Source organism: Amphiura filiformis, chromosome 16 (genome assembly GCF_039555335.1).
Source record: "Amphiura filiformis chromosome 16, Afil_fr2py, whole genome shotgun sequence".
NCBI lineage: Eukaryota > Metazoa > Echinodermata > Ophiuroidea > Amphilepidida > Amphiuridae > Amphiura > Amphiura filiformis.
Window position 1 is genome coordinate 3,244,330 of NC_092643.1, and position 18,128 is coordinate 3,262,457.

General features: G+C 37.6%; 1 protein-coding gene across 1 annotated transcript in view; it reads left to right on the plus strand.

Annotated features, from left to right (window-relative positions):
* Positions 1-18,128, plus strand: part of LOC140136451 (uncharacterized) — a 138,446-nt gene that overhangs the window by 56,080 nt on the left and 64,238 nt on the right. The window contains exon 4 of the mRNA XM_072158174.1: positions 6,137-6,227. Coding sequence (XP_072014275.1) covers positions 6,137-6,227 — 91 coding nt within the window. The remainder of the gene's footprint in view (positions 1-6,136; positions 6,228-18,128) is intronic.

Sequence of the window (18,128 nt, forward strand, 5' to 3'; positions counted from 1 at the left end):
AAATGTTGAAAAAAAACCCACACACACAAAAACCCAGCGCACCTGGCCTGATTCGAACCAGTGACCTTCGTATTACTAGAGCGACACTCTAGCCAATTGAGCCACAGAGGCACACTAGAGTAGAGCAGAAGATTTAAATCTATAGGTATTAGGTTCAAATGATGTTTGTCGCATTTCTAGCTATACTCGGCTCATATTGGTTGGTAATTATTTGTAGTATATTATAGAGTTAATAATACATTTTCAACTGTTATCTCAATCAAACTATTTTGTTATTTTTGCAAAATTATGTGTTAGGTGTCAAAAACAAAAACAAAATTTATGAGCCCAATTGACCCAGATTTTTGCATTTTGGGAAATTTTTTGGTTGTTTTATTTTGACTAAATTCATGTAAAACCAGCCAAAATTGATTGATTATGACTGAAAATTTTTGAAACAAATTCAAAACATTTCCAGTATACCAGAATGTTTGGATAAAATCATATCATTTTTGCCATTAAAAAAATTCTGACTGACCGTCCCTACTACATCCACCTGTAAAACAAGGTGTTTTTGTTTTTCGTTGCCTTATACACTGGGTTATAATAATAATAATAATAATAATGTGAATTTCTAATGCGCACATCTCCACCAAATCAATGGCGCTCAAGGCGCGATACATAGATTAACTTAAACTACAAAATAAAAATTAATTTACATTACAACTTAATCTACACATGAACAACAATCAATAGGTGAACAAAATATGGTGATGCACATCAGTAAAATGCTTCTTTCATTAAGTGAGTTTTTAAAGAACTTTTAAACTGTGTTAAAGATGTACTTAGTTTAATGTGGGTTGGCAGAGTATTCCAGAGACGTGGTGAAGCAATTGAAAAAGCCCTATCCCCCCATGAATGTTTTGAACGGGGTTCGCAGAGAAGCGATTTGTCACTAGAACGGAGCATACGAGGAGGGTTATATGGTTGGAGGAGACATTTGATATATTCTGGTGCAAGATCATTTAGTGATTTAAAAACAATGAGCAATAGTTTGTAAACAATTCTGTAACCAACCGGCAGCCAATGTAACTCTCTTAAAACTGGAGTGATGTGAGATCTCTTTCTAGTTAAAGTGACCAAGTTATAGAGACACTAGCATACAGCATGATGGGATGCCAGGCAAGTAGGTACGAGTAGAGTGCTAATGTACTTTTCTCAAGGGAGGTCATCTGTGTGCTGATTAGCTGTCTAACACTACTAGGTGCTCCTGGGCACTTCAAAACTCTCTTCCCTGCCCTTTTTGAACCACGGTCTGTTGACATGTACCGTGGTTTGCAAAAATAAAATATGCACGCATTTTTCAATTTCATACCATGCGTGATCACTATACATGCACGATTTGAAGCGGATGCTCGAGGCACAAATTTTACTCCTCGTAGTTGTAGTCGTCATAACTTGCAGCGAGAGGAAGACTTGAGCGATACGATATCATTGTGGAAATATCCTGGAGGGACTTGGTAACATACAAATTAATCTCTCCTTGAGGTATCTAGGGAGGCAGGGAGGGCCTAAATGCTTGCTTTGTGAGCCTGTGAAATCAGGGATTAAATTTCATTTCAGAAGTCATGCATATTTTATGTTATTATTATGCTGTTTTGTGTTCACTATGCGTCTGGTTAATTAGACAGTTGAGATGGGTAGGATCATTTTCAGGGCAATTCCAGTTGAAATACATACCCCCCTATGGAAGATATGATCTTACTCTTCCACACAGGGAGTGTGAATTTCAAATGGAGTCACCCATTCAAGTAATCCCATTAGAAATTCACACTCCTTGTATGGAAGATTAGAGTCATGTCTTCCATAGGGGGTGTATGAATTTCAACTGGAATAGCCTGTTTTATGTGATGTGAAATAGAGCTTTCTTGGGCAAAACTGCTAAAATATCATTATTTATTATTCATCTTGGATTAAACGTTGAAAACTTGATGGTAAAATGAATTTTTAACTATAATCTTTAAGTATTCAGGGATCTATTATATATGGGTAAAAAGTACAATGTGCTTGTGCTATTTTCAAGAATTAAAAGTTTTTTCAATACACAGGCATGTGAACACAGATACACATGAAAACATTGCCCGGCTAACATTAACCCCATGAGAACAACCTGCCGATTGGCCAGAATGAATATTGTGTCCAATTTTGAACCAATCAAGGAGGGTATTAATAAAATCATCTGCAAATTCAAGTTTTACCATAAATAGTTTGAAACCTAGTCATAAGCTAATTTATCAACCAATCAGAAATGCTGTTAGATGGCCAGTAGTGTCCAGGGGGTTAACACTTATGGCTTGCTATCCCCTGCCTCCCGGGGGGGCCACTCAAATATAATAATGTAAGCATGCGTGACCAAAAAAGCGTGTGAAAAGGGGTGTTTTTCTTGGTTGAGCACGTTACGCTGCGTGACGCGTTAAGGGGTAAAAACGCTGATTTTCATGAAAAGGGGTAGTTTTAAAATCGTTTGTAACGCATTTAGGGTACCATTTTAATCCGCTTTTCAAATTTGCTGACACTCCGATCCCGGAAAGTTTTATTCACTCGCCGGAATTCCCCGACTCCAAATCTAAAGTGTCACGGTGTTATGCAAATATTTCATGACGTGTTATATGTGATTTAATCATGGCCTCGTACTTCTATGTAAAATACCGTTTAGAATAAAAAAACATGCATATTCATTAATGACGTCATATAAAATGTGATGGGTATATAGTTCAGTGGACAGACGATCGACGAAAATATCGTGTGTTGGCCTACTCGCCGACATCATCCGAATTTCATAAAGATTTTCAGGACTTTTAGATTCCTCATGTATTATTTATTACTTCTGTAGTAGATTTGTGAGTTTAGTCTCCACTGAAAAATGTAAACCTTCTCTGATCTGGATTACTTAATGAAAATTTGCGGTAGAAAGCATGGAAAGGGCACATGATACTGGGACACGATAATCAACTTTAGGTGCCGAATTCGGAATCAAATAATTAAACGTTGCTTCTGTATAAATTACGCTGTATATTGGTATTTTATATTCTCACAAAACTACTTTATACGAGAATCCAGCAGATTCACGAAACAAGCTATACGAATCTGAAGGCCTCATATACACTCTGAATTCATCGTGTCATTATAGGCTACTAGGCGGTTACCCGTATTTCGCGGTTCTCGGCTGTCATAGTTATTGGCTTTTGCAGATCTCAAACCTTGTGAGTCCAATTTCCACCTACCCACCAAGTATGAGCTCCATAGGCAATTTGAAAGATCACCGTGGAAACTTTTGTTTGTTAGTCCAAGGTCCACCCACCCACCCACCAAGTTTGAGCTCAATGGGAGCAATTTGAAATTATTACCTTTCTTGACCTATGACCTCTTAACCGTAGGTATGACGAAAAGGTCACCGTGGAAACTTTTGTTTGTTAGTCCAAGGTCCACCCACCCACTAAGTTTGAGCTCAATGGGAGCAATTTGAAATTATTACCTTTCTTGACCTATGACCTCTTAACCGTGGGTATGACTGAAAAGGTCACCGTGGAAACTTTTGTTTGTTAGTCCAAGGTCCACCCACCCACCAAGTTTGAGCTCCATATGAGCAATTTGAAATTATTACCTTTCTTGACCTATGACCTCTTAACCGTGGGTATGACTTAAAAGGTCACCGTGGAAACTTTTGTTTGTTAGTCCAAGGTCCACCTACCCACCAAGTTTGAGCTTCATAGGGGCAGTTTGAAATTTTTACCTTTCTTGACCTTTGACCTCTTAACCGTTGGTCTGATGAAAAGGTCACCGTGGAAACTTTTGTTTGATAGTCCAAGGTCAACACAATGGCATGGCTAGAGTTGCCATTTAAAGTATTTGAAATTAGACTTCAATTGAACTTGACCCCGTCCTTGACCTTTGACCTTAAAAAATATAAACTTGTTCTTCCTCACACCAAGCTGCACCCACCCACCAAGTTTTATCCCCGTATCACCTACGGCGGCCTCACATTAGCAGTCACAGACAGACAGACAGACAGATCTACAGACAGAGAGACAGAGAATAGCGTATTATTATATAGATGTATTAAAGTGGTATGGTATGGGCCATGTTCAATGACATGTTATTGTAAGTCCAAAAAATTTATCTCAAGTTGTCAAAATCCATCAAAACTTGTAAAGTGGGTCAAATTTATACTCAAACTTGTTCAGGGGGTCAAAATTAGACAAAAACTTGTTTAGGGGGTCAAAATTAGACCAAAACTTGTTTAGGGGGTCCAATTTTTGGGGATAGCCGCTAAAAAACTTGCTTAGGGGTCATTTTGCTCACAGAGGAAAACTTGTTTAGGGGGTGTTCAAAAAAATTTGGTCACGCATGCGTACACTGTCATATTTGAGTGGCCCCCGGGCCCTGCCTTGTCCTCAGTACCCAACGGACCATGAAACAACTTTTCTCTTAGCCAGAGGTGATATAAATATCCCAACTTTTTAAAGAAAAGAGAGGGATGAGGATCACAAAATGCCCCATTTGTGACATGCTCAGATTACTTAGTGCATAGACCCCCCCCCCCGAAATTCACTTTGCCCCACTAATGCCCCCCCCCAAAAATATTCCTGGCGCCGCACGACTAATCCTAGGAGGATTCTCATGATATTTGGTGCGGCAAGCAGATTTCTGAGTTTTCAACAAATAATAAAAGAATGAAAAGGAAGATCAATTTATAATGGAAAAGACAACCATCAACACACCTTTAAAAATATGCAACAAAAAACAAGAACTTTGAATGTCATTGGCCTTAGGCACATAACATGCAACAATTGTAAGTTTCTAAACCAATCATTTGTTACTTTGTGTTAATCTAAAAACTTGCGGGCACATCCCATGGATTGCAAGTATGCGTGTGTTATAAGGCCCAAGGTGTAACACTCTATTCCATTCTTGGTTGAATCCCCATGACTTATCTTCCCTAGACAGGCAAACTGTTCCCTATAAGGCTATGCCATCAGGGCCCTTTGTGTTCTCTAAATTACACCTTGGTTAGGCAACACTTGTGCAAGGAAATGGAACACGATCAATCTTGAGATGATAATGAAGAACTAAACTGAAATTGGACATGATGGCAGGATTGGTGCAAGAAAGATGTATCTACTTAACCCCATGAGAACTACCTGCCGATTGGCCAAAACGAAGTTTGAATTTTCAATTGGACCAATCAGCAACATTGTTAGAATAATTTCAAAAAAAAAAAAATTGGGGTGAATTATTTGGAAAGCTCCATTCTGATTGGTGATTAAAGTAAAGATATTATGTAATTGATCAATCAGAGGCAATGTTACATTGGCAGGTAGTGCTCAGGGGGTTAAGAGAGTTGTGCGTCTCATTTCACATTTTCAGAATATTTCTACAACACCTCTGCTTGGTCCCAGTCTTTGAATTTGGTTGGGTTTATCACACAGTGATGGATGCATACATGTTCGTTTGACGCCCATGGTTGGAAACGGATGTACCTCTCAATCCTCACAAGAAACACCGGTTTTACTGCTTCTTTGGTGCATACAATTGTTGTCTTTTGCATGTAATACAATTTTACCAATGGCACCTCAGTTGTACAGATGGTACCCTCACCCTTATCATTGACCATTGACAACCTCTCCAGGATCCTAAATATCATTTAACTGTTGGTTTTGAACATTAGGTACACTAATTTAGTCCCATGCATGATAATTCAATATGGCAGATTTTCCATAAGCTAGTATGAAGTCATCATTCTTCATTTGGAATTTGTTTTGGTTGGATCATACTTATTGCTGCTTTTGCAGCTGAGATTTAAGGTGAATATTAGAGATTCTTATAGTACTCCTGGTGGAAAAAGCTGTTTGCTAACCTCAAGTGTAAAAAAATGACATTGGTTCTGTTTAAGCTTCCAGAGCATAACTTGTTGAAGGAATCTCAATTGTACAACTCAAGGTATTTTAGTGTCAGTTTTACAATACATTTTCAGACACATTTTTTTGCACTGCAAAAGTGGTTGCAATTGATGATTTTGACAGCTTCATTATTGCCACAATTTCATCGTTGTAATAACCAGTTTGTTGTTGATTATATCTTTTATATGCACATGCAGACTCCTGAAAACCTCAAGACATGCCATCAGTGTAGCAGTGAAAATGAGCCGTCACCTGTGGGGTTTGCGGAAGATAACTGCCGTTTTGAAGGTAAGAACACGATCCTTTGTCAAAACTCTATCGCTCTATGTTTTCCCCCCTTTTCCCACATTCACTTTTTTGCTTCATATTTTTATTATAACTTTTGCGTAGTTCCTGAGGGTTGTAGTGGAACGTGATCAATCATTCTGGTAGAGTGAGTGTGGATATATAATTCTAAAATTGGCTAACATCTGTGTCAAACATGTGGGGGTTTGGAAGGAGAAAGGTGGTTGCTTGGTGGATACAATCAGAGTTAATACCTTGAATTAAAATTAAGATCTTGAAACCTTATTTGGGTTTTAAGTTTTTACTATAGAGTATGTACTTTTATAATACGTATATAGGCCTATATACCAGGCATGTGATTCTTCCGGATTTTTTGAAAATTTCACCCAGATTTTTTAATGGCAATTTGGTGCTTCAGGAAAGTGAGTTTTTGATGTAATGTGTATTAATGCTTTGATTTCATGAAATCCATGCCCAAAATAGCTCTCCTTCAGCCTTCAAATAGGCTAAAACATTTTAAAGTGTGTCCCTGAACCCCCCCACTATGAGTCGCGATACTCCGCCGAGCATGAAATGACTTAGCGAGGTATTTTCACTGGCAATTTCTAACGTTTAAATACAAATTGCAGCCTTTTGGTTGATGCATGTGAGAAAGTGTTGTGTGCGACTGCTGGAGGTAACAACAATTTGCTACCTACGCTCGCGATTTTCCATATTATTTTGCCAAGTGGTTTCAGAATTTGTTAGAAATCCTCAATCACATCCCTGATGTATTTAATTATGCATCACATTTACATGGACCTTGCCAATGCAAAAGCGCTGCGACACTTAAAACGTTCTACAATTTTCATGTATTTTTTCCTTGCCCTTTTATTTTTTTTTGCTATTGTCTCCATCTTAGACTCTTTTTGTATGTTTTGCTACATGAGTACTAGTACTCATCCTTAACAAATAATAGTCATTACATGTCAACCTAGAGAGATGTGCTGTCAAACCCTTCAAAAATCATACTATAATCGCAAAATGGAATTTCAATCACATAATACGATTTGACATTAAATACATTCAAACATACACCCCAGGGGCTCTTTGTACCGATCGATACTTAATAACATGATGGTCTGTAAAATGCTGAAATACGGACAAAAAAGTAACATTAAATTTCAAACATGCCTCTACATGTTTATTTCATGTTCACATTTTTGCACTTTTAATGGGAACAGAACCAGGGCAAAATGCGTTAATTTTAGTTGGCCTAATTGCTTGAAGCGTTATAATTAACCTAACTTTTACTCAATTCATATTCATGCATGCAATTTTCTTTTGCGGCGGAAAATTTGCCAAGGTCTAATCGCGCAGTAAAATATATTCCTACTCAATGTACTCTATTTCTATGCAATGAAAACACATCACAAAAAGAAAGTCCCCATTTGTTTGAGTACGAGAGGTTATAACTTTGAGCACAATTAATTCAAACTAATAAAATAGATATGAATGCGAGGAGCATTACATAAGATAACATGCTTCACTTACCTGAAGTGAATGTTCATGATGGTCAGCATTATAGACTATATAGAGGCCGTTAGCCTTTCGCCATTTTGTGGGTACAAATGATCTGTGTGTTCATGCGTCGGACACTACGCGCAGGGCGCAGCTTGCCACGCACCTGTTATCGCGCCTCAACGCGGTGATTTTGCTGCTCACGCATGGAGATCGAACGACCATCACAGCGTGTACCCACAAGATGGCGGCATATGACGTCACGCTGACGGCCTCTATTATAAGAAACAGTGTGTGTTATTCATCAGGAAGAACCTACACTGACTGTGGTCCTGGCTGCAGACTTTTCAATTTGGAGAACCTTAAAGCATATCCTTTTGTAGTAAGTGATGCTGCAACTTTCAAATTACACCATATTACTTCATTCAATCATTATGATTTCTTTTGTCACAAGTGAGATATCATACTGCAGCCAACATAATTCTCCACATGTTCATATCAATTTTCTTATAATTAATAGCAGTCAAAGTTATGTCCACTCGTAACATGTGGGGAGGTGTTTTTTTTAGGCGATTACTTGTCATTCGAGTTTTTGTTCGCTGATCATCCGTGAAGGGAGCATCCCTTGATGTTGCCTACCAAGTCGTTAAAATGAGAATAGTTTATTGTGATGGAATTATTGAATGAGTTTTATCGTGTGCCTTCGTTTGTCTTTATTGCAGAAGTCGTAAAATTCTAGCTCGGGGTCTATCACAGTGGAAAATTGGTGTCTCTAAATTTGAGTGCAAATATGATTTTACTTATCAATTATTGAAAATGTTTTGGTTCTTTTAAACCAAGATACATTATGACAATTCAATTTATTTCATATTGTTATTAAAAGATACTTCCAGCAATTTGCAGGAAACAAGTTATACAATGTGGGTCACAAATATTCAGGCTTGTAATGAGTAATGACTCAATTCTTGACTTTTCAAAAATGAAATGACTCGACTCAGAGTTTCAAATTTTCTTCATCTGGAGAATGTACAGTGACTCAGTGAATTTGAGATATTGCTAGAAATGACTTCGACTCAACTATGATATAAATCATCTTGTTACAACTCTGCGAATATTTCAGGCTTTCATAGTATAAAAACTTAGGTTTCTAAGTTCCTTAGACCAGCATGGAAAGATTGAGGAAAGTTGAAAATATGGCTAGATAGTTAATGTCAGCAAACAGTCCCACGTTGATATCCATGCAGGCATACACCCCCCCCTGTAAACCCCGAAAAATTGTTGTCAAAAATGTAACTTTATAACAAAGGCACATGCATGGATATTAAAAGGAATCTATTATATTGTTATTACTATACTGTTCCTAATAAATGCCCCAGGGGCATGGATATTTTGAAAATGGGGCATTTATTGAAAGCAAATGTCAATATATGGGGGCGGTTATAATTGCGGGGGCAGTATGTTTACACTGTCAAAGCCTTCAACACATTAATGAGACTGTAGGAAAATATACAGTCATTCATTCCATTATTAATGTGAGAGGAAAATAACATGAGGAACTGTCATTTTAATGGATAATTGGAGGAACATACCCTGGTAATTGTGTTTATGGAGCCTTTGGTATAAAAGCTAGCCATATTAGTTCTCACAACCCATGGTTATGTTTGTTATCGTACTCTGGTAGGCTTTTAGCAGCCAAGTGTTTTCAGAAACATGGATTTCTGTCTGGCTTGCCAAAATCATGAAAAAAATGTTACATCCAACACAGAAATAATGCATTATAAACTCACGTAGGCAATGAAAAAAAACCCCAATCATGTTCTATGAGAGCATGGACTAACTCTAGTAGGGTTGGTTGATCAAAAAAATTTAAAAAAATAAGGAAGAGTCTAAGTGACCCTTAAAAAAACCCAGAAAATTTGAATAATCTGACAATAATCCGTCAAAAATCTGACAAAATTTTTGCCAACAGTTTGATGATTTTTTGTATTGTTTCACCAAATTTCAGTCAAAATGTATCCACTTTAGCCACAAAATGCTTGTTTTTAATTGCATATAGTTGAAAAATAGTTGTATGATCAAAACACTTATAGAGTGATATACAGTGGCTACTTCAAATCTTGGGTTATTTGCCTTATTTAAAACTATATATGTCATTTAAAAATGACATATTTCACAAAATATGACAAGTTGTAAAACTCAAAATTGAACAAAATGATTACAAAATATATTCAGTTTTCACAATGGAGATATTTCACATTGCATGCATCTTTAGAATATTCAATATAAAGTAAATTAATATAAATCACTAATGAAATTAGCATTTAGGAGTGGAATTACTTAATTTTAAAAGCAGAGTGTATTTATTATGAGATAATTGTGAACTCTGTGGGCGTAGGTCCTCAGAAAACTTGACACTTTACAATTGGTTTACGAAGAGGCTGCTCCATTTTGCATAATTTCTTTTATTTTTTCTCAACTTTTAAACTTCCTATCACTAGACTACTATGGCCTCATCCCTATGACATAGTCCAATAACCTCAATTAAACAATCATAGTGCAAAATTTGACCTCAAGTTGAAGAATATGAGTTTTTGTACCCAAATTTTCAAAGGTCATTCAATGAATGTGCAAATGTATTGGGGTTAAAGAACTGCCCCTGATAGATGAGTATGTTGTGGATCCTAGTATATTACCTGTCTCAAGTTTCGTGTAGCCTTTCTGCAATGCCTTGGCTGTAGCTTAGAATACATTGATATTTAGAGGGTCAGTCAACTGGGAAGTGCAGGTAAAAAAAGTTTGTTGTTAAACATTCTACATATGTTACATGTTGAGAGCAGGAAAGTGGGCTCTTCCAGTTGAAATCCATACACCCCCTATGGAAGGCATGACCTTTAATAGGGGGTGTAGATTCCAAATGGAGTCACTCATTCAGGTAATCCCATTTGAAATTCACACTCCCTGTGCGGAGGATTTAGGTGGTCATGTCTTTCACAGGGGGTGTATGGATTTCAACTGGAACAGCCCTTTGATATCTATCTATCTATCTATCTATCTGTGATTGCCACATCTTCGCCTTTGGAGCAGTTGATGAATTATATTTTTGATCATACCACACACAGCAGTTGTGTGTTAATGTTGTCAGAAATTAGGGCAGACACATCCAGCGTCCGGAAAGAATATTAATAGAAATCTAATTTTAGTTCCAGCTTGAGATGTATTTCACCCTGTGTACATATGTATGTTTTGTATGCATCTGTGGTACTATTTACTTGATTATTTTAGTTTATAAAATGTTGCCTGAGCGGCTTAACGTTAGCTTTTTGAGAGGCCTGTACGTGAAAAGAAACAAAAAAATTCAAATTATATGTGTTTGATGATTGGTGGTGTGAGTACCAGTAAGTGAGCAAGCAGATGAGAAATAAGCAGGGAAAGAAAACATGTTGCAGAAAAGAAATGGAGCAATTGAAAAGAGACAGTGAACACCCCCCCCCCCCCAGTTTTGTCAAAAAGTCAGGGGAAATACACCTAATCAGGGGAAAATAGCTATTACGGCGAGCGAAGCGAGTCAAAAATTTTAGTCAGGGGAATCAAGACCTGTGCCCCAGACTTTTGAAAACCTGCGCATGCCACTGATTGTAAGAGTGAGTGAGATTCAGACAGATTTGAAGGGGAAGATGAAAGAAGTGAAGAGGAGAGAAAGAGATGAAGAGGAGAGAAAGAGATGAGGAGGAGAGGAGGTCAAAAGAGGATGGGGTGAAATAAATCAACCAAAAGAGGGGTTACAACTTAACATGTGTAAAATAAATAACATGTTTAACAGACAAGAAGAGATAAAGCAGTAAGAGAGAGAGGGGAGCAAGAGAGAGCCAGAGAGTGAAAGAGAGAGGGAGAGATAGAGAGGCAGGGTGATAGAGAAGCTATCCTGATGTGATGTGAATAAACAGTGGCATCTAATCATATCCAGAGGATATGCCATCCTGTGTTAATTTGTACAAATGTGCAGCAAATCTGCAGCTTAAACACAAAGGCAGGTGAAAATCCTAGCCACGAACCCAGGGAGAAAATGTCTTGATGCCTGATCCACTTAGCTACTGATTAAACCTCTCAATTCAATAACATGAGCCAAGAGAAGGAGGAGGAGAGAGGATGAAGTCTGACCGTGTTACTCCACCAGTCAGTCGCTATGGTGACAACCGTGATGTGAGAAAAAGAGAAGATAAAGTTTAATCAGGGAGTGGGAGGGTAGTAGGTTTGTGAGTTTCTATCAATCTTAACAGAGTTTCATATGGACTGGTGAAACATTGATGATATTCACGGATTAACCACTTTGAATAATAAGTCCTCCTAAGGCCAGTGCTGTTATACTATAGCAGGTGTCATAATACTTTCATGATAGAGTGTTTTAAAAGATACAGACCATTCTTGTTTTCAAAAGCAGAAGTATGTCACAGTGACTGCTCTCAAATTAAAGCATGCAACTCAAATTTATTCGCCTATGATACTCAGCACATCAATCAACTTTAAAGCCCATATCATACTAGCACTTGCAGCCTGCGATTCAAAAGTAGATAGTTTCCAAATGTTGGTAACATTTGCACAATCACGACCAGCATTCAATTTGGCTAGCGATGTAACGAGTCTAACAACCTTCAAGTCAACTGGTTGCGATTTTGGGCTATTCCATTTAACATCCACACTACCCTGTGGAATATTTCCAGTTGAGCCGAACATGTAGGATGTAAATCTGTAATAACTCCATGTAACTCACCAAAACAATACTCTCAACTCTGTTGCTCCTTTGTGTACAATGAACCTGTGTCTATTGGGATCAAAACATGGCAGTGAATATTCGGGTTATGTGACAAACTTGCTAGTTCTTTTTATACCATTATCGTAAACGAGTTGTCCTATGACTCAGTCATATCACGCAAGATGTGTAGTCACAAGTGAAATACTCACCAGACAGTAATGAAAATTGCCAGGATACTTGGGACGGATCTCGGTAAAATTACAGTGTAAAATTAGCCGGGAGATCAATGAGAGACACAGTCGATGAGTGATGTACCTGCAGGCATGATGCATGAAGCTAGGGGAGATGGGTAGATGGATGAGGGAAAAAAGGAGAGGAGGAGTTAAAATTGGTAGGATGTATGCGTGAGGGAGATTTTTTGTCGAATTAGGGGTGTTTGTAATGGGATCATAATGAGAGTTGTGTGAAAGGAAGGTTTTAAGTCTCATGGTGCATGCAAGTTATTTGCTAAATTAGCCTTTGATATAATGAGATTGTAATGGGAATTATGTGACATGTAGAGACTGGGGTCTCATGAGAGATGAGGATGAGTTACCATGGTAACTGTATCAAATCGTGAGATTTGGGAGTCATTTGGTAATCATGTGCTAAGGTGGTGTTATGATTTGTTTGAACATGTTTTAGATTCAGTTGATAATTAATGCCTATATAATATTTATTCTAAGTTTGTAAGTGCAATGTCAAGAAAGACTTAATAAATGGGGTTTTCCTGATCAAAATGCTGACTGAACTTTAGGTACAAAAACATCTTCCTATAGCTAGACTCACATGAGGTATGTAGCGACTCAAATATGTATTTTTGTTGTCGTTGTGAGAAATTCTTAGACAGTGGTCTCTGCTTTGGATTGGTTTGGAAATTGGGTAATTATGTATAAAATATAAATTCTAAAGTGGAAAAGGAAATGCAGTCATCTGTCATTTCTGTCAAAAGGAATCAAACCATTCATTACTTGTCAAAGAAATCATTTGGATTCAATGAGGTGTAAACACCCAGTCTGCACTGATGGGTGATAGGAAATGAACACTTTTACACCAACAATTGATGATGAATAATATGATGATCACAAATACTGCAACATGATAAAATACCCAGAATGGTCTATTCCAGTTGAAATCTGGAAGACATGACCCCAATCTCCCACTCAGAAGGTGTAGAATTCAAATGGAGTCAACCATTCAGGTAACACCATTTGAAATTGATATTGGAAGGTTAACTTTGTGTCTTCTATAGGGGGGTGTACAAATTTCAACTGGAATAGCCAGAATGTAAAAGACAACCATGTTATATGCAAGGTTCAGTGGGTAATCATGGTAATATCTGTCACAAGGTAATGACCACTAAGTGTTTCAGCTGTCACATTGCTAAAGTAAAGGTGTGCAAGTGCCTGCCTAATGGAAACAAAAATCAAGTCATTCTGGTTGAAAAATGTGTCATTAGTTGTTAGCATTCAGGTGAGAGAATACATATATGGAGGAGTTGACTTGATTACAAGAGCCATTTGTAGACCTCTTGTGTTAGTGTAACATTTGAATGGACCTGGCTGAGTCACCCGCCCAGGTTTACATAGAAATCAAGATGCAGTGACATCCATCTCTGTCTGCGAATCTTAAGAGGATACCATTAACAGGTGCATACACAATGAAGTCATCTTTGCATCTTACAGTTATATTTGCAAAGATTGTGTGAATTGTTTCAAGAATTTCAACAAGGAAAGTTTGGAAATGCAAATTTTTGTTTTAAAGATTTATGCAGATGTCAATGTGAATTGTTTTAAGAGTAGTAAATGGAGTAATTGGGAGACTTGACAATGCCAACTGTAATGGATTATTTAAGGCGTATCACCTCTTGTCTCAACTAACTACCACCCAATAATGAGTCATCCCCGGGCTCATCTTGAGACAGAGGTTTTGATGCCTTAGATCACTTAAATAATTTATCCATGAACACGTGCAAAATATTAGGCTAAATGATGGTTAGATCAAGTGATTTCAGAATGTCAGATTTTAAGCAGGCTTTAGCATAATCTTTGGGTAGTCATTTTCATGATGCTTTCTTTCCAAAGTAGGCCACAAGGTATATTTTACTTCTTATTTCCTTCCCAACAATCAGATGCTGTCTACTAAAGATAGCATTGGTAATGACATCAGATGCTATCTTCTGAAGATAGCGTTGGTAATGATATTAGATGTTGTCTACTGAAGATAGCATTGGTAATGACATCAGATACCCATTACTGTCTTCTGAAGATAGCATTGGTAATGACATCAGATGCTTTCTTCTGAAGATAGCATTAATGGGTAATGACATCAGATGCTGTCTTCTGAAGATAGAATTGGTAATGACATCAGATGCTGTCTTCTGTTCTGAAGATAGCATTGGTAATGGCATCAGGTGCTGTCTTCTGAAGATAGCATTGGTAGTGGTATCAATGCTGTCTACTGAAGATAGCATTGACAATGACATCAGATGCTGTCTACTGCAGATAGCATTGCTAATGTATCGATGCTGCCTACTGAAGATAGCATTGGTAATGACATCAGATGCTGTCTACTGAAGATAGCATTGGTAATGACATCAGATGCTGTCTACTGAAGATAGCATTGGTAATGACATCCGATGCTGTCTACTGAAGATAGCATTGGTAATGACATCAGATGCAGTCTACTGAAGATAGCATTGGTATTGACCTCTGATGCTGTTTACTGAAGATAGCATTGGCAATGGTAATGACATCCGATGATATCTTCTGAAGATAGTATTGGTAATGACATCCGATGCTATCTACTAAAGATAGCATTGGTATTGACATCAGATACTGTCAACTGAAGATAGCATTGGTAATGACATTCAATGCTGTCTACTCAAGATATCATTGGTAGTGACAGCTTATGCTGTCTGCTGAAGATAACATTGATAATGACATCAGATGCTGTCTTCTAAAGATGACATCTGTGAACCATAATAATTGCCGATCAGAAAGGACAGGCAAATACAAACTACGATTCAATCCTCTCAAACATCTGAGCACCATGGTCGGCTAACTTGAAATTTGGTAAGGTGATTGAGCAAGGTGAGTTCTGGTGCTGTGTAGTTTGTGTCACATTGTTGCATTACACAACAAAAAAGGACCACCAGGTGTAATTCACTCTGTGGCACAAGCATACCAAACACCTGCAGCTGCTTATTGGCTGGATTCAATGCCAGTTTACTTCAAGTCAAAATGAACTTGGTATCACTCAATGACCATGCTTTTAATCACTACAGGCAAGATTTTCAAGTGTGCACCATATGCAGGTCTACATTGTAACAAGTGATGATAACAATACCATAATGAGGATGGAGAAACTTGCATTATTTCAAAACAAAAGTAATAGAATTCGCCTTACTTGACTGTTACCACTCACAGATTGATCAAAATACCTGAACATTCACATATTTATTTATCAATATGATTTATTTATGTATAAGAAGACATGAGGAAGTGATAATGGAGTTGGTATTGCTTGAATGACTGGTATGGCTACAATTAGAAAGCAGCTGTTTGGCCTGATAATGATTAGGAGGAGGCAGCCATCATGACCTGGTATAGTTGCATTGCCAATGGCACAGTTCAATAACCTCTATTCAAGCAAGGATACAGCAGAACTTGACCCCATGTTGTGAAGTATTCAAAGGTCATTCTTGAGTGCAGATATTGGGTTTAAAGAACTGTGTCCATATGGATTTGCATATGAATGAGATTTGATAATCAGAGCATAGATTTTGCCACTGAAGATGAAGATGAGTCTGACTCAGTGATATAGCTTGGGACTCATTTGGTGGATATGTCCATAACCGAGAATATATAAAGAAGAATGAGGAAAATGGGAATAAGGGGATGGTAATTAATTGAGAGCACATGCTTAAAGAAAAGCTTGATCCATGAGAAAACCTGGTAACACTTAATAATTCACTGTTTGCATTTTTATAGGATGTTTAAAAATTGCAAATCAAGGAAATATGTTAGGAGACAAACCAGACAACTGCTTAATTGTGGTTTTTAGGTCAATTTTGAGGAATCTTGTGATTATTTTAGGGGTAGCTTTTGGAAGGGTTGATTCTATTACAGTTAATTGTCAGAGGATTTTATGAGGGCTATCATTGTAGAACATGAGAGGGGAATATAACTGGAGAAGTGAATGCAAAGCTAGCATTGGTCTATCACAGCCCACAAAGAACCCCCTTCCTTAATTCCCTCTCTTGGATGTAATGGCTACAACTTTCTATTTCAATCTTTTATTTCAATCAAATTTCAGTCAGGGAATATTGAGAAAGTTTAAAGTGTCTTGTTGTAATGGAGTTGTTATTGATATGTGAGTGTTTTCATACATGGAACATTCAGGGCCTCATATTTAGTTTAAAACAAGATCAGACTTATTGCATTCTGAAAACTAAAACGACAAGTTCCAGGTCACACTTGTCCATCTAATTCAGAAAATGTCTCGCAGATATATAAAAGGAAACTGTGAGAAGGAGTTTGAGAGGGCATGGGACGATACGACATTAATAACAGGTGATGTAAGTTATTAAATGTAGGTGGCATCGGCTTGGGGATAAGTTTTGATTAGAGAACAAGAAAGGTGTATGTGCTTTTGTAGGTTATAGCTCCCTCAAAGCAATAAGTTGGCTGTATTTTTTTTTTTTAATTTTCAGTATCGTATCACGGTACAAAGAAAATGTCTTCCCTTTTTTGCAGTTTGGTTTTTGTTTCTTGTACACATTTCACCATGATTGTAAGAGTTGTAATTCTAAAAAAGGAGCAGTTTACCCGGTTTTGCTCCGAAACTTTTTTTGTCCGGGGGAGGGGGGGAAGTCAGTGATTGTTTGTTCAGATTGGGGGAAGCTTAAGTTGGGGAGATGCCCCATCCCCTGCCCTGCCCTGCCCTGATATCACCACCATGTATATTATGGTGATCTAAGAGAAAATTAAAGACCAGAAGTGTAAAGTAGCATAACATGTCTGTGAGAATTCTCATTCATCCAGTATAGTAAAACCTATGACATATAGAAATACAATCTTCTTCTGGACTGTATTAGTGATAAAATAGTCCAGAAGAAGAATTTGTAAATTTCTAAATGTGATATTCAAGGCAGCTACTTGTATATCTGTTTGAGTCTCTGAAATTCTTTCACTGCCAAGCCAAGACAAAATTGTGCAGTGGACAGGGGAATGGCACTGCCACTTACTCAGCCCCAATGTGCCTTTTGAAATGCGCAAATACAATTTACAGGCTTCTGTCTGTCAAGGTGTGCCCGGAAGATGCGTGGCCCAAGAGACAGGAGGGCTTTAACCTTTAATGCCGCGGAATTCATCATCGCGATAGAAAATCATTACAAATTGACTCGTTTGTTCTAATAAGCAGTATTGTGAGCTTGGAAAGATAAGGGCCTTGTTGTTTAGTAATTATTGTTTTTATTTGATTTGATCTGAATGAATGTCAATGATATAGCGTAATTGGTCTAACAGGCTCTCAGGTGCAGTACAGGTGAAATAGTTGTGGGAATTTTTTCATCCCAGAACTGGATTTTCTCCCCTTCTGTTTAAGATGGTGGA